At 41.6% G+C, this 24,556-nt stretch overlaps 1 protein-coding gene across 2 annotated transcripts; it reads left to right on the top strand.

The window, feature by feature from the left end:
• Positions 1-714: 714 nt before the first annotated feature.
• SYPL1 (synaptophysin like 1) lies at positions 715-15,021 on the top strand. Of its 2 annotated transcripts, XM_051805159.1 has the most exons (6): positions 715-1,356; positions 9,616-9,685; positions 10,407-10,525; positions 11,677-11,881; positions 12,703-12,891; positions 13,762-15,021. In XM_051805159.1, exons 1-6 carry the CDS (start codon positions 1,280-1,282, stop codon positions 13,879-13,881), a joined length of 780 nt encoding a protein of 259 aa, XP_051661119.1. In that variant the 5' UTR covers positions 715-1,279; the 3' UTR covers positions 13,882-15,021. The 2 variants fall into 2 exon arrangements, with proteins under 2 accessions (XP_051661119.1, XP_051661118.1); XM_051805158.1 differs by lacking the exon at positions 9,616-9,685 and having other exon boundaries at positions 717-969.
• Positions 15,022-24,556: the final 9,535 nt, after the last annotated feature.

Here is a 24,556-nt window from a genome sequence, read left to right as displayed (position 1 = left end):
TTTGGTACTATCTGTCCAGGTGAGAACCTCATTTTACATGTACAGAGAAGAGTGGAATATTCCCACATGAACACACACCTCTGTATACAACTGCTCTCATTTGAGTTGATTTCTGTCTTCATGCTTTTGCACTGAAGCCAGATACTTCCATTAAAACTATTTATTTCCACAGGACATGCTCAATGGCATCTATTTTTGGAATATGACTTTCAGGGAGTTATTCTTGATTTATAGCAACTTAATGAAAAAATTGAATAAAGCTCCATCTTACAGAAGGTTTTGTCAAAACACTTAGGGCCTAAATTCTGCCTTCCATTAACAATATGCCTTTTAATCAGATGCTTGTAATTCATAGTTTAATGTAGATTATGTATGCATGTGTTATGTGCCAAGCCTATATATACCTGTTGGAGGGAGCTCCAAAAAACCCCAAACCCCTAGCACAGGGAAGCTAGAATTTTTAGGCACTACGTATAGCCAAGAATTTGGTGCATGCTCAGTGCAGAAGGGATGAAGGGAGGAAATGCAGGTGGATTTATGCCTTTACAGAACCAGCCAAGCTGGGACAGCCTCGCAGCTTGCTGCCTGTGCCCCTCAGAGGTTGTTGCAGCTTTATGTACCGAAACGCTGCCTGGGGCTGACAGACTACCAGCAGGACTGATTAAACCAGCCACTGGAAAAATCCCCGGGAAGCCAGTCAAAACATAGCATTTCCAGCGCTGAAACACGAGCTGTGTTAGCTCCTAGAACCGACTCCTGGGTTTGGGTGCTTTAAATCAGCCGTTCCCACAGGCGGGGGCACAGCAGCCCGTGGTGGGGAGGTGGCTGCACAGCGGGTGCCTCTCAGGGCGCGGCAGAGCCGGGGCTGTGCGGGCTCTGCCCAGGTGAGGCGCGACCCACCAGCCGTGTGCTACTGACCTGCGGGGATTTGCTGAAGGACTTACGGCAATGACGGTGGCATCGGGACACGTGAGGAAAACCAGAGTGACTACACAATCAGGCAGCATAGCATTTACTTCTGAGCTTTCTGTTCTTCGAAATTTTCTCTAAGTAAAGGGCTTATTTGTGAATATGATGAATGGCTCATGAAACGGCTTGTACAGCAGGATGCTTACAGTAAAATGGATTTGGAGCATAAAAGGCAGCATTATTATTATTCCCCTGCCTGCCTGGCTTCTTGCCAGTCTCCTGCTGCCTTCTATCTCCCATCACAGGAGGCTGGAAAAATTCCCCCTAGGATTGATTAACATGAGAGAGACCTGTGAAAAATGGAGGCGGTATGAAGGAAGGAGGAGATGGTGGAAGGAAGAAACCAGGCTTGCAAGCACTGACACCAGCAGCTGAGTGCCTGGAGAGGTGAGAGAGCGATGAGAGTCTCTTCAAGAGGGAATGAGAAGGAAATCCCAGGCAACTTCTCTCTCTACGGGTGTTCCAGCCCTCCCACAAAAATGCTGCTTCAATACGAGAAAAATTCAGGAGTGGCAAGGAGAGCCACTGCCCTGGAGCACTGTCAGTCAGCAAACTGATGAAGCACTCCAGGGTAGGAATTGGACACATGGACATGCTCCCAAATAATTCCCAGGCACAGTTCAGGAGTGAGGGTAGTCCAGAGATGGTTACAACCAGGTCATACAGCAGCCAGGGTTTGGAGGCTGAGGCTTTTTGAGCAGAAAGTCAGATAGCCCCATGTCAGCTGACTTGGAGTCCAGGAAGGTCCCCAGACACATTTCATTTGCTGAAGCTGAGGAAACGAAGGTTTTCTGCAGCATTTTATATTATATTTTACACTGTGTCCATATTGCCACTCAACACATTGATAAGGTCTGGAAAGTTAAGAATTTTTTTTAAAAATTAACCTGAAAAAAGTCTTAAAGAAAATCTTCTACCTGATTTCTAAAAATCATTCTGTGAGGGCCAGCTTTTTACAGTTCAAGTACTTGAAAGTCTGGACGTGCCAGGTTGCTTACAGGAGATTTTTTTCTTCTGGTTTCCCTGTGGTATTGTTTTCCTAGGATAATTTGCCAACATTACAATATCTTTTTTCTCAAATGGCATCCTCATTTGCTCAGTTTCCCTGCCGAAAGTCATGCTCCTGTTGAAGCCCACAGTGTGTCTGGAAGGTATTAGTAGTGCTCCAGTTTTTTCCCTGATTAGAAGCAACAAGAAAAAGCCAGGGGGGTCACTGTGCACCTACTCTGTTTCTGCTAAGTGTCAAGTGCTGAAGCAGTCCTGAGGAAAGATGTTACACATGTAGCCATTACAGTGCCAACAGTACAGTTTGCTTTTTCTATGTGAAGATGAACCCTTGACTTGCACCAAAAAGAGAGCTCACCCTTGCAATTGGGAGACTATGAATTTTTGGACTAAGGATTTATGATTTTTTTTTTTTTTAACTGAGTAGCATTTGCATTTAATGACATTAAGAAAGGCTTTTTTATTTATGTAGGCTGCTTGAGACCTGTTTAGTTTGTGTTTTGTTTTCTAAAGAATTTAATCCTGTCAGATAATAACTGAATTAAATACATAGCAACACTTTAATTTGCTTGTGCCCTCCGTTTGAGATTTCACTTTCCTTGCTATTTTCACTACATTTAATCTGTATGTATTTTAGCAATTTTTGATCTAAAATATATCACCTACCCAGTGCATTTATTTGTTTTCAAATTCTTAACAGATTCTCTAAGAATATCTATTGTGTCTTGTTTGGCAGACAAATATTACCTGCTTGACCATCTGTATTCGCGTACAGTTATTCCACCCAAGTACACAGACTTCCTTCCTCACCATTTAGGATGAGAAATATTTGTACTGTTGAATAGATTAATTTTTATTTTGCGGCCTGATGTCCACGACCCAGATTTGAGTTATAAACCTGTTATTTGCCAGGGCTCATTATCCACTGACTGCATAAGCTATTGTTACCAGAATAAATTTAGAATTCATCTGAAAATCACAATTAATCATTTGACCACCTCTACAAATAAGGTCAGCCAACATTTCTTGTCTCTAAGTTCAATAAGTTTGCTGCCAGAATATCTTCTGAGTTTTAGCTGCCTTGATTTGTGTTATAATCAGAAATATCTCATTTCAGATTCAAATTACAACACTAACTCAAGTGTGTTGGCAAGTCTTTTAAAGTCTCACATATTCAAAATATATGCATAGACAATAAAGTAGCAAGATCTGAAATAATTACTATTTATACCCTTCCGTTGTTTTCTCCAAAAGCAGTACTTTAGACTTAGATATTGTTTTCAGAATGATTAAGCTGACTCCTAAAATGTTTTTCCTAAAATGTTTTTGTTTTTTCAAGTCCAATAATGCTTCATGACTATTTCCATCTGGTAGTAATAGTCCTGTTTATTCTGGAACATCTTGGTTTATATTATGCCTCTGTGTCACAAAATCTATTGAAATCATGCAAAACACCAATCTCTCTGCCAAAGTCAATAAAATTACTACTTGTTGAAGAAAATAGTAAACAACAGAACTTCATAATGATGTCATTAACACATCCTTTGTCAACAGTTGGGAAATCTGGAACCTTCAAGAAAAACAAAGAAGGAAAAAAAAAGTAATGCATTCAGCTCAATTGTATAATTAATTATACATAAACTTCTAATGAGATTTGGTTAAAAACACAAACAATTTTATAGCAGCATGTAGAGTGGATGCTGCGTTTTAATCATCCAACAAATAAATGGACACATTTTAAAACTTCTTTAATCTTGAGAGTCAGTATTCTACAACAGGCCCTGAGCTGACCTTGAGTCCAGTTCAGGAGCCCGATTTGGCACATTTGGGAACTCGCAAGGGATTTTGTCCTACCCTGCATTTTCTGCTGGGAGCAAAATTCTCGACACTCCTGAGATGTTGCCTCAAACCACCTCTTGCTTTGTGCCAGCACAAGCTTTTTTCGCATCCATTTGGCACAAAAAATTCTACTTACAGGTTTATTTTTCATTCTGATCAGTTCAAACGTGTGACAGTATAACCTCCTGCAGAGAACAGCGGAGCCATGGATGGAGTATGTTTATTTAATTGTCAGTGCCAACCAAGCAGCACGTAAAACACCAGAAAACCCAGCAGTTGGCTGAAGTGTGATGGACAGATATTGCCTGAAGTAGCATGATAAGGTCAAAACTGAATTTACTAGATTAATTCTCAGAGATTACTGTCAAAAAAAATGAAGAGAGGGAAAAGGGAAGGGCTTTTCTGATTTCTAGATTCATCAAAAAGTAAATTAATAATAGCACTACAGAGGTGTGCTTTGCTGTAAGGTACAGATCGCATGCAGTACTAAGCACAGTGAGACTAGTGTATATTCAGAGATGCTACTGGCAACCCACATCAACCTTAAGTGCTCTGACTGCAGCAGAGAATATCTTCTAGCCCCTTTCCACCTATTTTCCACTTCAAATCAGCCATTCTTAATGGCTTCACTTCATCTAAGAAATTCTGTTGGGTTTCAGAAATTACAAACACAAATTAATAATAATTTATTAAATTAATGATAACCTCATGGTGAAAATGGGCAATTTCTACCTTGTGCACTGTCCCAATACGCCACTAGATGGTAGAACAGGACTCTGCACAGTCCTGCAGCCACCCAGCATGCCCAGACAAACCCTTTCAATAAGCAGCTGAATCAATTCTGCCTGAAGATTCATAACTCCGCAGTGCAATTTACAAATTTTTTTCCAACTGAATGCATCATATTCTTTGTCTTTTAGAGTTAATTGTTATCCTCCAAAACTCTGTCTTCTGCAATTACTTTCCAAAGTGTACTCAGAGAACAAGGCACACCCCAGCATCCTGTAAAGGGGAGGTCCCATAGTACCTAGTTAACACCTACAGAGTGATGAGCTATGAAAATTGAGCCACAGGATTCGCCTGTAAATTGTGATCTCCTATGGAAATCACACTACCTGGGAGGCAAGAGCAGCTACAGGAAACTTCTGCTCTGAAACATCCTCCAGAGGAGCTACTGCCTCACTGAGAAGGGCTTCTTTCTCTCTTGCCCTTTGGAAATGCACACAGAAATGTGGACAGTAGGGAACATGATTACCTGCCCTTCAGTGGCTTCCCCAGGAATTAAGGAGAATAACAAGAATTTTTACACATGCAATAGTAGAAAATTAAACTTCAAGGCAGAAAGGGTACTAATAAGCACCATAATAGTTCAGAAGTAACTAAGCTGCTGTGAGTAAATTAAAGGCAGCGTAAAATACCTAGAATTTGGGTCTTTTAAAAAAATTCATACGATATCTCAGAAAATTTAACTTGTATTAACTACAGAACTTAAAACCTGCTTGGAGAGACAAATGGCACATGCAGTGAAATATATCTCAAGGACTTTTAGCAAAGATCAAACACACTAAACAGTGATTTCCAAAGTCTTGGAGAAAAGGTAAAGGGGTACTAGAAAAGTCAGGGAAAAGGAACAATGTAACTTCGTGTTTTTATTAGGCAGCCAATGAGAAATAAATGGAACAGTAAATGTGTTCGCAGGTCTAAAGAGGAAAGATTTAAAGCATCAGAGTGCACAAGCAAATAAAATTATTGAGATACTAGAACACAGATAAACAGCTAACAAATGCAGCCCATTACATCACCAGAAACTACCTGTAGAGAGTTATGTGGCATGTAAGATTTATCTAATCTGGGAGGAAGAAAAGCACTTTCTCCACCTGAAGTTTCCAGACCTGCCAAATAGACAGCATTGTGGACAGAGCAGTCCTGTGCAATGGTGCCTCCCCTGCCAGATAAGTATTAACTTAATCACCCACTCTTGCTTTATCTATAAACACAGAGTTCAGAACTTCCCTGAATTAATCCTTGTTTGGATTGCATAGGGGATTGGATGGGCTAAGAACATCGTGAGCCATCGGTTTTTTTTCCTGTGCTATCACGAGCAACATATTCTGAACTCCTTCTAAAACAATTTTTTTTCAGTGTTTGCCTTCTGTTGGAACATATTTCCAGAATCTCATACTCACACTTTATGTTCAACATAAATTATATTCTTTGATTACATGCAGTGATCCCTTTGGTAAATCTGCCTTTTAGCACAAATCTCTGCCTTCTCTGTGTCTACTCCCTTTTGAACTCCAAGCCAGTAGTAATACCTGAAGTTACCCTTCATTTTGCTGAACCACCCAAGTTCTTTCACTCTTAGAAAATGAGGTCTCTGTGACCCTTAATCATCCAGATAGTTTGAATTAATCTTCCACAAGCATTAGTAAATGAGACCTGCACAGTGCTCCAGGGGAAGCTCACTCACTCCTCATGCAGGGGCACAATCACTTTGCTGTCTCTGTTGCAGACATGTCTCTGGGGCAGCCAGGAATCCCACAGGCCTCTTCCACAGCCTTGTCAGACACCATGAGACCAGCAATATAAACACCTTTGTCCTTTTTTATTTTCCAGAGGATGGGACCTGGTATATTGAGAAACAGGGGTTTTTTTCACTAATAATATTGATTTTCAGTTAAAGAGCAATCAGGTACCTACTTTCTAGTTAAATCAGTGTTTACATCAGTTTTGTATCCTCTCAGAGTCATCAAATATCCACCAAAAGCTCCCAGAACCTGGAATTACGTTACAGTGTCAACTATTATCAACCCAGTCTTTTGATCAGCTTAAGCATCAGCTAATCAGCAAAAACTGACTTCCAAACGACTGTGTAGCTTGACATTAACTGTATTGTTCTAATTTGATTCTCTACCAAGAGGGTTCTGCATCAGTCACTCCATCTCTTTTCTCAGGAATTGAGATAAATGGATAGGCCTATATTGCCTTAGCATTCAGACATCTGGATCTGAACCAGTGTTTCATAGATGACCGGCAATTATTGTTCCTATTAAGAGAGCTCCTTTATCAGCCCTGTCCAAGCTGGGGTTGCTGGGTATTGACAACTGATAGAGAAGCTTTAGCAGATGTGACTCAGCACTCCCCTGAGACATGGTGGAGTGGAAAGGATTTATTACATGATTAGCATATTAATACTGTCCTGCTTTTTCCCAAATACAGAATACAATATTGGCTGTTCCTGCCTTATTCTCTCTCACTCTCTCTTTTTTTTTTTTTTTAAGGTGATTCCATCATTTCTGTCTGTTCACTTCGATATAAGCTCTTCTTGTCTTCCTATGTTTCAAAAATGCATAGCTGTTGTCTGCAAGCCTGTAGACCATATACTGGTCCCTTGATCCATTTGCTTTCTTATCACTTTTCTTCTTATCACTCTTCTGCAATTTATATTATTATCAGCTTCTCCTTTCTCACATTTGTTCTATATTTTTTATACTTCTGTCACTTTTCCTTTAAGACAAGCTGATTTTTCAATCAAAATAATTCTCTTTTTCTGTAATAGGCTTTTTTGGTGCTCCTAAACAGTATACAGTCTTCCTGCTTAAACTCTCCCTTGCAGAGATTGATCCAGAATTTGTTTCAGGTTATGACATTAACTCTCAGGGAGGACTACTTACATTTTAATGTTTGATATCACCTTGGAATGCAATCCACTATAAAAAATGTTCCAAAATACTTTTAACCTCAGTAGACAGATAAGTTATATGGAGTGAAAAATTAACAGTCTTTTCCAATTTTGAATTACTAAGCCCACAGCTAGAACACTGTATATAGTTCAGAGTACATCCATACTGGAGATGTGAAAAGACTTGAGAGAGAAAAAACATATAAAACATATAAAAAACCCAAAAGAGCATTTTTTAAGAATGCCTTAAATAATGAAATGGTTTTAACTAACTGACAAGTGGGAAAGGAGAGTAATCAAACAAGGGTCTATATGTGTTTTTAGGGAGATACATTGCTTGTAGGATTTAAGTAGAATATGGGGAAGAGGGAAGGAAGAAAAAAAAATTACAGAGGTATATTGGATGAAAGGGCAGGGAGTTGCTTGGTTGATTTAGGCTGAACTAAGATTTTATATGCCACGTATATATGGAACAGATTTTCTTCAACATGGAGGATGTGGAGAAGATAAGCAAAGAGATATTTCGTCTTCATCTGTCCCTGTTTTTGTATTCCTGTTTTACTCCTTATAGGCACGGGCTATCCAGGCAGCTAAGCTAACCAAGGTAGCTTGAACCCTCAGCACTGCTTCTCTGGATCATGGGGCATTTTTTGTGAGATTCATGTATATAACAAAAGCAGTGAAAGAAAGGAAAGAGGCCTCCTTTCCACAGCTCTGTCTTGGACTACCTCCGGGATCCCATGGCAGGAGGCAGATGTCAGCACCTCTTTTGGTCATTGTACAGAAAGCTAGGGTCAAAAATCCTCCTTGAACTGTGTGAGTTCTTGCCAATGTTTTGCAAGTGCAGCCTCAGGCCAGCTGAAACACTGACTCTTTGCTATTGTTCTCACATGTAGTCCCCAGCTGGGAAGCTTCCTCATGTATTCCCACCTTTGGCTGGCCTCCCAAGACTTATTCACAGTAGTAACATCCATCACAGAGCAAACTCGGTCGAAGTTGACCCCAGTCTCCATAGTCCTGACCAGTCTTTCCTTACCTATCAGTAACAGGTCCACAAAACTCCTCAGCTTGTCAGCCCTGGGACTGAAGAGCTGCACTAGCCCTCAGCAGTTTGGTTTGAGCCAAGGCTCTGATGCACCAGGGAGAGCTGATCCCCGTGACCCACAGCACATCACCACCACAGCTGAGCATGCATCTGCTGCTCCATGGAGACTGCTGGCCCCCTTCAGCACCAGCTGCTGCACCCACTAACTGCACCCAGGAGCTGCACTCCAAGCCAGCTCTTCCATTGGCATCTCCTTGGCACCTGCTGCAAGGCTGCCTGGTGGCAATAACAGGGCTCAGCTGGGATGAAACCTCCCAGTACCCTTTGGCAAGGGTCTGCTCACAGATCTTCCTATAAGCTGTCAGATCAGGTAGATTCTACCAGGAGCAGCCACAACTTTCCTTAGCCACCCCTTCCTTAGAGCATCAGCAGACACCCTGATGCTCCTCAGAAGGTTCCCTGGAGTCCCCCAGTAAGCCCTGAAGAAGCTTCTAAAAGATCTTGAAGCAGAGCCAGGAAATTGCAGCAGTGAGTGCTGTGCCCATGGTCACCTTGGCTCTCTGGCCAGGGAGGAGGGCAGAGGACAACCTCTCTCACAGCCCTTCTTCAGCATGAGTTCTAGCTCTTCACTTTTACTGGTGATTAACACATCAGCAACAAAGCAGTCACAATCAAATCACACCACAAATTAAAAAAGTAGTTGGTGAGATTTTGGCAAACATATGAATTGTCAAGTGCCCCTGCCTTGTTTGCCATCAAATCATCAAGCTCAAAGTATGGCACATATGATTGTCCGAAGTGTGTGGTGGAGGAAGGGGATGGGGAAGAAGTCACTGTTTACTCACTGCACAAAATGGCCAGTGCTGCTTCCCCTTGTGACAGTCACTGCACCACTTCCCCAGCCCACAGAAAGGTCTGAGGCTGAAGAGCTCCAGCTGAGGGATCTGTGAGTGGGCTCATCCCCATTGCCAGGTGAGGGGGTGTGGCAGGGGTATGGGGTGCCCCTATAAAAAGGTGCTGCTGAGGCTGCTATATTGGGTAGGTGTTAGTCTTGGTTCCTGCTTGCCTTTCCCAGGATGGCTGGCTTGAGAGTGGACTTCAGCATGCTCCTGGAGGCTCTGGGCTTTGTTAAGGTCCTTGAGTGGGTGAGTGGGGCTGTTTCTTCTCCTTCCCCAGGCCTGGATTTGCTCCTGTGCCTGAGCTGGGTAGAGCTGAAGAGGTGTGAGCTAATGGGCTGCCACCTCTCTATCCCCAGTTGCTGGTAGTGAGTGTCCAACACGAGGCTGCTTGTCAGCCAAGCCCTCTGGTTGGCAGTGAAGGAAACACTTCTGCAGATACATAAACTCAATGTGTTAATTACAAGTGTGTTACAGTACCTTATAGTGCTGTGTGTTGCATGTTCTGGTGATCAGGGGTTTAGTGTTTGGCCAGTGACCAAAGGGAAAATAAGAGCTACTTACAGAGTTAAGTTGATGTGTGATACTCTGAGCATGTACCTTCTGGTTACTCTACCTTACAGTTGTGGGTATCTGAGACTTGTAAAAGTATTTCCCTGATCAACTGCAAGAAATACTGTGCTGGTTGTTAGCATTTAAAAAGAAACAAAACCAAAAACCCAGACAAAAGACTTTTTCTGTATGACTAAAAATAAACACAAAGTGCTTTCAAATGGGCTTTGGTTAGCAGTGTTGCTCATGGTTTTGGGTTACAGAAACTCAAAGTTTTCTTCTTGATATCACTTCATATTTGAGCTTTACTAGCTTTGTCCCTATTTCTTGTCATCTTTAGCTGTTTCAGCTGAATGCAGAGTTTTTCTTTTGAGTTTAAGTGATGTGCACTAATGTGTCTGTGTATCAATTCCTATAGATCTTTGCCATTTTTGCTCTTGCCACATGTGGAGGCTTTCAAGGTAAAACTACCCTTCTAGTTTCCTGCAAAGGTGTGGTAAACAAAACAGTTACAGCTGCTTTTGCTTATCCATTCAGGTGAGCATTATCTCTGCGGTGGTCACTCAGTGATTATTTATTATTCTCTTTTTCCCCATCTGTCTCCTTATGATTATGTACTTATTGTGTATATCTAAATGAAGATGTGAAACTTCTGGCTTGCTCTGTAGGAGCAATACATAAATATTTAGTTGTAATTGTTCAAAGCACTGTAGCTGTTTGTGCTTTATGGAAAGAAGCAGGTAGAAATGGCAATAGGCTGTGTTACTGCTTTGTATCTCTCTACCTTAAGCTTTAGTCTAGCAGTGCATGAATGCTACAGAAAGTAATTAGTAGGCAAAACAATACAATTAATTTTAACAGCCCAATTCTTCATCAATTTGTAGCTGCTTTGAAGATTATTTTGGACTTGCCATTATCCTACAATTTTGCAAAGACTGAAAGGAAAATACATACTTCTCAGTTTATTCCACCATTAGCTTTCTGAGGGTGTTGGGCACAGAAAAACTAAATGCTCCAGTGTCACTGCAGTGCTCTTGTAGAGACAAGCTCCTGTTCTGGAGCAGGAGGACGAAGCTTCCTCTTTGCCCTTGCAGCTGTACAAGTGCAACAAGCACAGGGTCAGTGTTTCATATGTCTTCAATCAACATAAGTATTGAAATGGATTCAGAAGCCACCCAGCAAAAACCACTATGAAAGTATAGAATTTGGCCACAAAGCCCAACATTGGTAACAGCATTCGGAGGGAAGAGTGGGGGTCTGAAATGACTTTGTGCCAGTTACTGAGTGGTCACTGCTAGTCACATGAGTTTTACTCAACTTCTGTGCTTGCATTTTCCTGTAGCTGTAATGCAACTATGCCTTTTAAGTCTTGATCCCCTTATTTAATTGCCAGTCTAAAGTAATGTTGTTAAGTCTGCTTCCAAATTGGAGTTTCTTAGTTCAACTCAATAAGATTATGACCCTTCTCCTAAAGCTACTACTGTAGATCTCAGCGTGGGATAGGGAACAATCTTCAGATAGCTTGACAAATATTTGTTGCATAACTGCTACATTATACAAATATAAATAATCTTATAAAGTAAACTTTTGCAACCGGAATGTTTAAGCACTGTTATTATGAAGCGTGACAGCATGAAGTTTCTACTGTATAACAAACTCTAACTACATGAAGGATATAATCTTTTCAGGTTGAATACTGTTGAATTTAGTGCACCAGACCCAAAAGGCTGTGCTGGTACTTGGACTGACGTCCATCTTGTGGGCAACTTCTCCTCTTCTGCACAGTTCTTTGTTACACTTGGGGTGTTGGTGTTCCTCTACTGCATGGCTGCCCTTGTGGTATATATTGGATACAACCATGTGTATCAGCAAAATAACAAGTTTCCACTAACTGTAAGTAATACTAAGATATTTTAATGTTTTGACTTTCAAACCACAAAGAGATGAGGAATACTGCTAATGCAAGAATAACTCGTGGATATTCAGTAGTTCTGAAAGTTACATGGCGTGTGAGCACAGGTATCTCGGACTAGTTGCTAGAGCACTCCAGCAGAAAAGGGGGCCCAAAGCCCTTGGACTTCTATGACATCATACCATCTGCAGTTATTGAAGCAGAGTGGAATGAATTTTCACTTTCTCAGGTGAACAATGTCTTCACCACAACTTTTTTTTCTTTTGTATCATGTATTTGAATATACAATTGTTTCATAGGTGGGACCTCTACTGTTAATCTCTGAGAATTTTCCCTGTGTAGAGCACCTGCTGTGCAGATGCAATTAGCAGAGGGAAGTAGTTACCTTGTGAATTTTAGTCACCTTAAATATCGAAGCCTAGAATGAGAAATTTCAGAGCATGCTCAGAAATGGATCCAGTGACCTCAGGCCAGATCTAAATCACCTGCCCCTTCTCACCTGTCACCCCCACTTTTACTGAACTTTGACTTAAATTTTTATAATGTAAATGTTAGGCATCTGATTTTTTAGAAACAGATTTCTTATGAAGGATAAGATTGCTTATGTTTGATAGATGCAAAGGTTTTGTACCTGATCATCAGCATTGTGCTGTTAATTGCAACATTGTTAATGACTAAACTTGCTTGTGATCATTAGCACTGATGCAGATGATAATTTGGATATAATTGATACTGTCTCTGCCTTGCTCCTATGTATATTCCTGTGTTTTTTAACCTACTAACAAATACTTCTCATGTGTAGGACTTGGCTATCAGTGTCTTGATAGCCATTTTGTGGATGGTCAGTACTTTTGTTTGGGCAAAGGCACTTGCTGACATCAAAATGTCCACGGAGGCCAACATTATTCCAGGAATTGAAGCTTGTAAAGCACCAGGAACAACATGTAATTTTGTTTCTGTGACCAGCATGGGAATTCTGAACTTGTCTGTGGTATGTATGCCTTTCACCATATGGGTACAATAAATGTGTTGGAAAATAACAAATGGCACCTGAGAGTCCTGTTCTACTGATTACATGTATTGCTTTGTGTTAGAATTGCTTTATGTGTTATTAGTCATTCAGGTCCATTAATAATGTGGTAAAACATCAAGCAAATTCTTTTCTTTAGAAGAAAACTTATTTCTTTGAGGGAACAAGATAATCAACTTGTGGGATCTATTTCTGGAGCTGTTAGATGCAGCACTTTCAGACACATTTGAGTCCCTATTATTTATGCCTGTAGACAAGAACACCTTAAAATATGTTACTGAGCCACCCAAGTGGTTTGCTGACTGATATAAGTCAGGAAGAAACGCTATGATTCCTGCTGTCTTTTGGTGCCAAACCCAGCTTTTTAATCAACTGTGAGAATTGTTACACATCAAATCAAGGTTCCTTGTAATACAGTGATATAAAGCTCATGTTCAGAGAAAGAATGCTTCAGAGCAGAGCAAATTAGGCTTATTGTATGATCTTCCTAGTGAATTCTGCTTTTCAAAGCTCTGGCTGTTATTCATTGTCCCAATAATAATTAATCATATGCTCAGGGAGTGCATATGCGGAGGTGCTGAGTGACTGAAAAGAATTTGTCTAATTCTTTTATAGGATAGAGAAAGTCGACTATCTGATCTCCAAAGAAGTCTGTTAAAATAGCTTGTCATACTCTAAAGAGTGTCAAAATGTCTTTTCCAAGCCAAAAGGGTGTCAAAAATGGTGGCTGTTTATGGTTTGCAAGGCATACTATTGTTTGGTTTTTTTAAAAAAGGCAAAACAACTAAACACAACAAACTCAGCCTCACTTTTTTCCCCCTCATCCTACAGGTATTTGGCTTGCTTAATGCAGCTTTATGGGGAGGAAATGTTTGGCTTGTATACAAGGATACCAAGTTGCACAACCAATGGAACAGAATTTCTGAAAGTCCAACTGAAAGAGAAGTATAAAAACAAGTTGATACTTTAAAATGCTTTCACTTTTACACCTCACTGCCAAAGCATGGATTCATTAGGATTTGTTTCAGTAATAACTGATAATACTTCATAAAAACTTCTGGTTTTGTACTGCGGTTTGACATAAGGTCTCGCATACTCCAATTGAAGCATTTAATTATCTTGCAATATATTATGCCTTTTGAAGTTGTGCAGCTCTTTATTACAATTTTTGAAGAGTAAAATGATGAGGTTATCTGGATGCTGACCCTTTCTGGTTCTTAAGGGAGAGATGGGGCCTTATAGGAGAGATGGGTGAGTTGAGTTCTAACAAGCCTTATCTGAAAAATGAAACCAGGGCATGCAAAAGTGCAATTTGATTTCTTCCTATCACTAATACCTTGCAAAAATCACCTGAGTAGACCTTGTAGCTCTGTCAGTGTTACAGCCATGACATGAAGGTTTCCAGGTACTTCATTCAGATCATGGTATCAAACCTGCTGACAGGCCTGTCAGAAAGGACATTACTTCTGTGTTCAATATGTTGTTACTATGTAAGGGCTTGGGATGATCTCTGAGCAAGGAGATTTTTTGGATGAGTTTATACTGAAACTATAAGATAAGATGAGGGTTTATATATGTGTGGAATAGAGGAGTTAAACACTGAAGGCAAAGTTGGGGAGAAAAAATAAAATATGGCCCCAAACTCTTATAAATACTGTAGAAATCAAAGTTGATATATTGTAACTGCTGCTACCTGAGCTTCTGTGTATTCCCTTCGAGGTGCATGAACAATGTTTGTGTGTGAAATAACATAACTGGAGATGTCTGAATATGAATAATTTTTTCATTGATGTTGTTCAGCTCATCCATTGGAAATAATATTTAGGTCTTCTCATGTGGGTTTCTTGCTTGAGGTGTCTGACTGTGTGAATTGCCCAGAATGAACGTTATGGTAAATCTAATAAACAAGCTGTTCACAAGCTGTTTTGATTTGTTTAAACTATTTGTGACGAAAATAGACATAGTAATGTGTATAAAACACAAATCCTAATTGTTCCACGTGTCAGAGCTACTGACTTTCTGATAGTAAATTTACAGTCCAAAGAGGCTATAATAAAGGCTATATGACTGCTGAAAAATTGTGTCTTGGGTCCTTACTGCTGTAAGTGATGCAAATGTCTTGGTTTTGTAGCTTCTGGGAGATGGCTTTAGCTATTGCTGACCTTGCCAGCTGAATGAGTTACCTGTGCTACAGAAGTGATTTTTCACAGTGATGCCTTGGGTTTTTTGTAGAGAGGACTATCTATCACTCCTGCAGGCTGTGGCTGTCTGGTGCTGCCCAACACTTCTGTCAGCCCAAAGTGGAGGCTTTTGTTACTTACAATTATCCAAAATGTCGTTTGAATTTCCTTTTGGAAGAGGTAAGAAGTGCAATGTTGAGATGTCATTTTCTGAAAGTGCTTCTGTTTCTTCCCTATTCCTGGATAGGGGATTTGAAAGCAATGACCTTCTGCTGTTTTCTGTTTAACAATATTAGCAATGCTACTACTGTGAGAAAACAGGCTGCCTTTCCTTGGTGGTTGTTCATGTACCAAGTATTATCCCACCTTACTAAGGCCTCTTGAGGGAAGAAAAGAGAGAAGCAGTATGTAGTTTAACACTTGCACCAAAAGTATAGCACTCAGAAAAATAATGTAGTTTTTTCAGAACCTTCCCTCTGTGTTCTGGACCTTTTCCTGATAAGAACTGCCTCTCAGGTTGCAAAAGACTGGGGCAGAGGGTTTAGGAAGAACAATATTATTCTTGCACTTGGAAATGAGATATGAAAGCAGTTACTTCTATGATGAGTTTGTTTGCAGGGTTTTTTTATAGCAGCACTGGGCTGTGACCTAAAGGGCTGATGAAACTGTCAAATGGTTTTGACCATGAAATGGTTTTTAGCTTCACACTCAAAAGTCTTTAAACAGATTGCTCTTACTGTAGTGATTGACCCAGCTCTCTCAATGTCCTTGCTTGGGTAGATGTTAATGCAAGTGGACCATGGCATGTGTGTTATTCCAGTAGCCCCACACTGCTTGCCTTTCATTCACCATCAGGAAATGAATTATGGCTGGGTAGACTCCTGTCACTGCAGTGTCTGAAACTGAGTCTTGAAGCTTCTCTGGAAGTATCGATGATAAAAGCTGAATGCAAAGTTTTTCTTTCATCTCTATTACCAGGCTCTACCCAGCAGAATTGCATTGAACCATAACTGTAGTTTGACTCTCGAGGAAAGTCTGCACATAAAGCAATTACAAAGCTTAGGTGCTAGCTAAGAGAGAATGCAAAGCTTCTATTGAGATTTAAAGTACTGAGTTAGTTTAATTGATTAGAAATACAAGGTGTTATTTTTGAACTGTTCTGTTGCTAGATATTCTGCCTCTCAAGTAGCCCTGCTGACAAGGACTTTTGAGGAGTCCTTTCTGACCTCTTCACTTGCATCAGTTTATTGTTCCAAATACTAACTTTAAATTTTGAATCCTCGTTCCTCCTTGAAGTGAGTTCTTCTATTATCTAAGGTTCCTCTGAGCTGACAGTTGTCACAGATGGCTTGTTCTGTAATGTTATATCTATATCACTGTGAATTAGCTAGGAAGAGAGGGACAGAGAAAAGTTGGGGAAAGAAAATTTACTTTGCTGTATGTGGTTTGTTGTTTTTTTTTCATACTTTTTTGTCAAGTCAAAACTGCTGGACCTTTTCTGTTACTCTCTTCTTAGCAGAATTATAGACATCTGAGAGAAAAATCTGTGTTATTTCATCATGGTGAGATATGATAGGATCACTGGGATAAGGTTACAATGATCGGTATTTAGATGTTTTGGTAATTTGTTTGCTATATTTTAAATTTCAAAGCTAGATCTGAAGCAAATTATTATTTGTCCCTTGATCAAAGTACTGCTTTGAGTAAGAGGTCAAACCAAGTTTTTTTCAGAGGGACCTTCTTTGTAATGCTTTCTTTTTTGGGCCATTGTTTGTCTTTGCTCACTGTTATTTTGACTTTCAGCCAGAGGGTCCTTGTTTGCATCACTGTACATGTTTATTTAAAATACATATTTCATCCTAAAATCTAAAACTTCTATTTTCATATTGCCTAAGAAAAAACTTGCTAATTATAGATTTAAATTTCAATCTTATAATTCTTTGCAACGTAAGGTTACACACGATGTGGCTAAAATATGTTTTATTAACCTTTAATATTTTTTACAGAACTATTTTCCTGTCTTATGTGCTTATCTACTTTGTCACCAATAGACTTGTTAGAGTCATTGGGATGGCCTAGTTATAAAATGGTAGTTGTGTTATTTTTGCACACACGAGAGTAGGAATGGATTAGATCAGTATATGCCTTGTTGATGGCTGAGGTCTAGCCAACAACTGAAAAAGAGTTGGAAAGCTTAGCACACTATGACTGATTGTTTCAACAAAAACTTAAGCTTCATATGCACTTAAAAAGACACTTTTCCCTTAGGGCTGAAACTTTCCCTTACACTTTTTGTAGAAGAAACAAGTGTGTCCCATCCCCAGAGTGCTTTCCATCAAAAGACAAGGAGACAGAATACGGCAGGCAGGACTATAGCTGGTAAAACAGAGAATCACAAATATGTGGTTATATTTTGTAGAAATTTGGGCTGCACCTCTCTGTTCTACACAGCTAAATGCAGAGCTGCTAACAGGCAGCAAGTGCAATGTGTAGTCCACAACAAGTGAGATTTTAAAAAAGTAAGAGTTACTTGTGTCTACTTCTGGCTCACCAGGATAAGACTTGTTTCCCTTTGTAAGGGAGAGGGATTGATGCAGAATACTGCTGACTTTGATGGCTGCTAGAGCCCTGCAGCTGAGATGAAATGGAAAGCATCATGCAGCAGGAACAAGCAGCTGCTCTCATTTACCCTGGACACCCACAAAGGGCTGAGCAGCCTTTGCCTTTGAATTGACATCATGTTCATGCTGGCAGCACCAAAACACTCAGTGTCTCATGAGAGTGGGGAAAAAAAAAAAGACTGTCTGATAGACAAGAGTCACCATTGTTATCAGGAGATGCAGTATGCTTGATCCCTCTGTACTGAGGGAACAAAGGGCCTGGAGATCTGCCAGCTCTCTACAGGTAAGTAATCCTCTGCTGGCAGCAATTTTTCTTGCAGCCATCAGTGGAGCAAGTTCATAAAAATCCTGTCATACTGTAGGAACTATTCTGGTAGCAGGCTACAGTTATGTAGCTCTAGCAAGTAAAGTGGTGTATGATGCCTGGTGTGATGCTAGAGAGGGGGATTTTGATCAGAAAACCATGGTGGGAAAAAAGGCTGTATAGTGCCAGTGAAAGAACATAAAGCTGAGAGGCCAGTACAGGATAGCAATAGGAAACCCCTTGGTGAAGCATAGAATCCATCGGAATTAGCAGGTGTTTAAGGAAGCTAGTACTTTGTGGTTTAGGGTGCTGTGACAAGTGATCTGAGGGTCAGGCTTCTATGGCAATGCTGAAAATCATTCTGGGTCATCTACTTTTATTTTTGTGGCAGCATTTAACGTGTTTATTCCTAACGGGTTTGCTGTATAGCCTAAAGTAAAGTTGTCATAAAGTCAGAGGTCAGTTTTTGTTGCTTAGTCACCTTTAAACATTAACCTGAATAGTTAAATTAGTCAAAAAAATTCTAGAATAGGAGTGATTCCCACCTCTTAAAATTGAAGGGAAGTTCCTCATATTTAAGATCAAGTCCATGTATGGTAGTAACAGCTATTGAGTTGCATTTTAGAGCTTGACTCAAATGTGGAATTCCCTTCTTCTGGCATGTCAAGTAAATTTAGGTGTGCTTAAAAACACTGCCCTCCTACAGACCTTAGAGCAGGGCAAAAGAAATTAATATTTTAGACTAGTGTTTTCACAAATTTTTCTTATACTTTTCAGTTGCAATTTCCAAAAACTTGCCCGCACTCAGTAGCACTCTACTTGCCTGGATACTTCATTCTTCATCTTGAGTCAGGAAGGCAACAATATAGAGCTGAGTTGTGTCATCCCTAATATTTGTGCCCACATGGGCACAGTCAAGGGTTTTGCCCTTTGTTCCAGGGCAAGAACTCTAGGGGCTAGAGAAATCTGTGCCAACCCTAACCATATTTTTCTTTCATTCTTTCCTTAAGGTAAACTGCCTCTGCCAGATCCTCTTCTCTGCTGTCCATGTTTTCAGTTAATGTTTCACTGTAGATTCTGCTTGGCTGACACAGGAACTCTCCCTAGTTTCCTAGTTTAGGGGTTTTTTTATTTGTTTGTTTGTTTGTTTTTTACCTCCTGGACCAGACTGATAATAGTAAGATTTTAAAGTATTCTTCCAGCTATCCAAGTAGGTTCCCTCTCATTCTGCTACATCAGCATTTCTTGCAAATAATGGGGCTGTATTTGGACAGCTGGTTCTCATAATCCATCAGGCTCAAGGAATTTGATTGATTGCTGTTGCTGCCAGGGGACTGTACCTGCTGCTTGAAGGTACCTGTATCCCATCAGCAAAGTGTGGTTTGTACTTGCTATTACACCCTGTCAACAACTGAGCAACTCCTCATTTATTCATAAAACATGCTCTGTCTTTTCTTGGCTCATGACTTCATGTTATTGCTGCCAGCTGCATTTCCTTCTTACCTGTCTGCACAGCAATTTGACTTAATTCAGTCATTGAGGAGGCTGTATACAGATACTTTACTCTGAGTAAAGCTTTAATCAATTTACCTGTTTCATTTCAATTTAGTTCGAAGTTTGAGGCAGTCCACAGCTGTGCTTGCTTTCTGTGGCCCAAGATCAAAACCTGTTTGTCCCAAATCCTGTGGGTTATTTCGTGTGTAAAGCAGTAGTGATTTTATGTGCTGCTCCCCCTGTGCCTTGGGATGGGAATCTATCTGTTGTTACACATGCTGCTGTTCCCAACTACTTTTTATTTTCTCATTTATACATATGATCCTCTAAATCATCTTCCCTTGGTGACTTCAAATCTAATTCTCCATCACTTTCTGCAGATACAGCACCTATTTTTAATTTTTGCATCCTGATCTGCTTTTACAAGCATCTAATTTTAGCTTCACATTTAATATGATCAGGTTCCCTTGGAACTCTCCTTTGCTCTAGGGTGAATGGCTGCACTGTGCATGTTAATTCTTCTGCTGGATTCTGCTTCTTTATACTTCTATGGCTTTTCTTTCCCTTTTTCTGAATTAAAAATGCTATATTTCACTATTACCTCTATGAGCCACTAGACTGTATTCCTTTTTGAGTTCTGCAGTATTTTCTTTTAAAACAGTTTGCAGATCAAAACAATTATTTTCTGATTTTACTCTGACTCTATCAACACAAAATGCTTTAGCTGCTCCCTCAACAGTCACAGTAATACAGGAATTGTATCCTTGGGTTTCATTTTGTAATCATTCTACATGTAGCTAGAGAGCATTTATTCTATATCATGCCTGGTCCTATGAGCTGAAATGACACACCTTTTCTTCCACAGAGAGGTGTCTGTAGCCTGGAAAATCTTTGGATTTTTTTTGACTTTTCTTATATTGCTCAGGTTTTCAGTTGGCATCATTGGGGTGACATCAGTGGCTTGTCAAAGTCTCTATCTGCACTGACCTAAAGCTTGTTGTGCAGCAAGGAAACAGAAGACTGGGCAAACTATAAAGGACAGATTCTGGCTATCTAATGAAAAAAAATTCTCTTTCTGGTACCATACAGGAGCCATAGTCTGCACACAGCACAAGAAGGCTGTTAATGTCTTCAGATTGAATTTTAATTACTCTTACACAAGGGCTTCATGGAGTGTTGCATCTCAGGAGCCTTCCCATCTTCAAAAGGGCCAGTGTTGGCTTTGGGCTTTTTACTGACATAGTGTGTTTCTAGTGCTCCTGGAACACCTCACATTTACACCATGGAAACAGCCTGCAATTCAACTGGACATTTTACTGTGAGCTGGCCAGTAAACAAAGATCTCTGATCAGAAGCAGAAGAGGAGAGAAAAGGACACAATATTCTAATAATGAGTCCAAAGGAGAAAAATAGAGATACAGTCCTTCAATCTGCATCAACTCAGAGCTGAATTTGGTGTTATTGGAAGTTCCCAGTAGTGACTGTGGCACATGAGGCATCTTTATGACAGTGTACAAGCAATGACACCAGGCACAACACCAGCAGTGTTCCTGGAGAGTACTCACGCAGAAATAGGCGTGGTACTGGCAAGGTCTCTTCCCAGAAGATCATGGATGCAGGTAGATCAGGCAGTTACAGTTAAAGAATAAAATAGTGCGTGCCAGTAGAGGAGATGAGGGTGATTATTTTTAGCTTTAGTTTCCACAGAGACTGTGCATCAAAAGTAATGATAAAGGACTGGCAGGCACAGGAGGCTTTTTACACTCAGCTCCATGAAGAGCATCTTGAGAATGAAGCTAGACCAAGAAATGAATTTGAGAAATGCCTTGCTAAAATAAAAAAGCCAAGGGGCCTGTATCTTGACCTGAGGCCCTGGAAGCTCTTAATCAAGGAAGAAATTTAGTTTTGAACTTTACTGATTGTCTGGTTTAGCATGCGGCCAACATGGGCACTTCAGAGCTTTCAACATTTACTTGATGGAAAGAGAGCAGGACTTCTGGAAACTAGGAAGATCTCTCCTTTCTTCTTCAAGAGACCATAAACCTATTTTTCAGTGAGCTGGGTGGTTACTTGTATGGATTTACAGCAAGTGCAATAGACCTTCAGGCTGGAGTGACAGTTTTTCCTGCAAGCTGGGCAGGACTGTGAAGGATCAGTCTCTTAAGGATTAATTCCTCGGGCTACCCTTCAGTTGCAACTATGTGTCATGACCCACAGCTAACAAAGCTGAAAGGACAGTGAATCTTTCATGCAAGAAGAACCAGCAGAGTGATTACATCCAAATTCTGGCTGGAGGCACCCTGGGGCTGGCTGCTGCTTTATTTTGTTAAGTGGGTAAGTTCATGCTCTTTTAACTCTGGGGGAAAAGCTTCTGGTTCAGTGATGGGGCAGGATCTCTTCAGGAGCTTGTAAGAACATGGTGCTAATTCAACAGTGGCTGTGCTTGGGAGCATCCACCTTTATCCTGACTTACCTGTTGGAACAACACTGAAATATTGTCCTGAAATCCCTGTTACTTTAGTTCTTTGATCATCTGAGCTGGCTCCCTCACTGAAAGAACAACAGTGAAGGAGAGAGGTGACAAAAGGGTATAAGGTACCAGGTGCAGCTCCACTGGTCCTGGAGGGTACACTAAAGTAGGTTAGCTGTCAGGTGTCCCACGGAGACTATCCACTTTATGCAGACAGGGAGAGCTACACCTATGCTCTGCTCAGTTCCCCCTTCCCTTTCATCTCCTTCAGAACCAGTTGATAGGGGTTTGATAGGATGTCAAAACACATCCTGGTATCAGGCAAAATAGTTGGGGAAATTCCTCATTGAGGTTTCTATATCACTATTAGGACTCTGGTCTCTCTGGGCAGGCTCAGAAGATGTCCTCAGAGATCTAGGGTGGCTTTTGGGGTGATGATGAACAGACCAAGGTGCCTAATTTCTTCAGGCACTTTCAGAGCTGGGTAGCAGCCAAATAGGTGAGGTTGCACATTTGGATTTTGGTCCTTACTTTTTAATCTTTGGTAGCACACAAACACTGCTGTATTTTGGTATAGAAAATAGCAAAAACTTCTAACAGAAGGTCACTGGCAGAAACTGGTGTCAGTTTTGATCTCTTTGAATGCAGTCACTTTTCTAAACTGCTTTTTTCCCTCCTGGAATTTTGGGGGAATTTCTGATCTTATAGATGCTTCTGCCACAGGCTGCATACTTTACCACCTGTAAGGATGTTTCAGGGTAAGTACATTAGACAGCTATCCCTGGTACTAGTAGTTAATAGAGAAAGCTCAGCCTCCTCTGTAGGTGTTAGTGTGGTTATACTACTTGCATGAAGTGGGAAGATGCAATCAGGCTGGATATTGCAGGGAGGAGCATTTAGAAATTCAGTGTGAAAATGGATTGAATATGGTTCCTTATTGCTTTGGCATCCATGGCTGTGTAGAGAACTGCCAGAGTATCTCTTCCCCCCTGCTAGCTGCATGGATATAAAAGAGTAGTTGATGAAGTACAGGAGCATCCATCCTGTGGCTCACATAAACAGCAAGAGATGGTTTCTGTTCAGTGTGGCGAAGGGAAGAGCTCAAAGTAAACAGAAAATAGGTCATTTGATCGTTCCTGAAGTGACCCAGTGTGCTCTGCAACGGATTAATCCTATAAGGGGATCATCTCTTTCTGGATACGCCTGCACCGCTATGGTGCCTTACGGCCAAGCTCTTTTTCCTCGTTTTTCTCAAATTTACCTTTATTGCTGCCTTCTCCCTCTCTCCGGGACCCCTGCACCCGTCGATCCTCCGCTGGGCCGGGTGCGGGCAGGGGTGCGAGATACCCCGAGAGGAGCATCCTCGGCCGGCGCCGCCTCTCCCCGGCCGAGCGCTGGGGGTCGGTGTTGCTCCGCGAAGCTGCGGCAGCGCCGGGGCCGCTCCCCGGGCACGGGGGGACTCGGGTTGGGCTGGGGGAGCCGGGGCTGGGCCGGCACCGGGAGCAGGGCTCGGCCGGGGCAGTTCGGACACGCCGCAGCCGCGCTGCCGTGGGAGGAACGCCGCGTCTCAGCTTCCCTGTTCCAAGTGCGGGGCATCCCCTGCCTCCCTCTTTGCCAGCAGCGCCCGGAGGGCCCGGAGGAAGTTTCAGCTGACCGGTCACTGACAGGATGGTGGAGAGCCCTTCTCTGCCATTGCCTTCGGTAACTGTAGGAGAGGAGAGATGGCTGGAGCGAGCTGGGACCAGGCCAGCAAAGGGGGTGCTGGAGCTTCTCTTCCTCCCAGCGCCAGTGTGGCCAGGTGGCAATATATTGTGACAGAATCACAGAATAGCTAGGGTTGGAAAGGATCTCTGGAGATCATCAGTCCAACACCCTTGCCAGTGCAGGGTGACCTGGACCATGTCAAGGTGAGTTTGGAATGCCTCCAGAGAGGAGAAATCCATGACCTCCTTGTCGTGGGCAGCCTGTTCAGTGCTCTCAAGCCCTCAGCATAGAGAAGTCCTTAATTTTGAGGTGGAATTTCTTGTTTTTCAGTTTATAATCATTGCTCCTCGTCCTCTCACTTGGAACCACTGAAAAGAGTCTGGCACCATCTTCTTGACATCCAGCTTTGAGATAGTTATATGTATAGATGAGATCCCCTCTCAGTCTTCTCTGGACTAAACAGGCCCAGCTCCTGCAATTTCTCCTCATAAGAGATGTACCAGACCCTTAATCATCTTTGTTGCCCTCTGCTGGGCCTTCACCTTGTTTTTCTAATGACAGCTTATCTGGACCTCATAGCAGGCTGTGTCCAGAGCTGTGCTAAATGTGCACATCCAGCAGCCTGTGGGCCCACCAGCCCTGCTGCCTACAGGGACAGGAACCAGTCTGCAAACCCTCCCCAGTGGAGGTTCCTGTGCACTGGGATACTCACAGCTCCTCTGGAAACAGTTGACTGTCACAGCTGGCCAGCAGGCAGGGCACCATGGGCTGAGCCCGGTGCCGACACCTGGGCAGGGCAAGCTGTGCTGTGCCAGACAGGGCTAATCCAAGTGTGCCCTGTGCAAACACAGCA

The sequence above is a fragment of the Manacus candei genome, unplaced genomic scaffold (assembly GCF_025592945.1).
Source record: "Manacus candei isolate 608988 ecotype Guabito, Panama unplaced genomic scaffold, ASM2559294v1 h1tg000063l, whole genome shotgun sequence".
In the NCBI taxonomy this organism is placed as follows: Eukaryota; Metazoa; Chordata; class Aves; order Passeriformes; family Pipridae; genus Manacus; species Manacus candei.
The sequence above is the reverse complement of the archived record's forward strand: the minus strand, read 5'-3'. Positions and strand labels throughout refer to the sequence as shown.

Excerpts from the sequence above, each read along its gene's own strand:
- SYPL1 (XM_051805159.1), top strand. The coding sequence starts at position 1,280 with ATGAAGGAAGGAGGAGATGGTGGAAGGAAGAAACCAGGCTTGCAAGCA. Across the intron at positions 10,526-11,676 it reads GCTTTTGCTTATCCATTCAG|GTTGAATACTGTTGAATTTA; the intron begins GTGAGCATTATC and ends TAATCTTTTCAG. Across the intron at positions 11,882-12,702 it reads ATAACAAGTTTCCACTAACT|GACTTGGCTATCAGTGTCTT; the intron begins GTAAGTAATACT and ends TCTCATGTGTAG.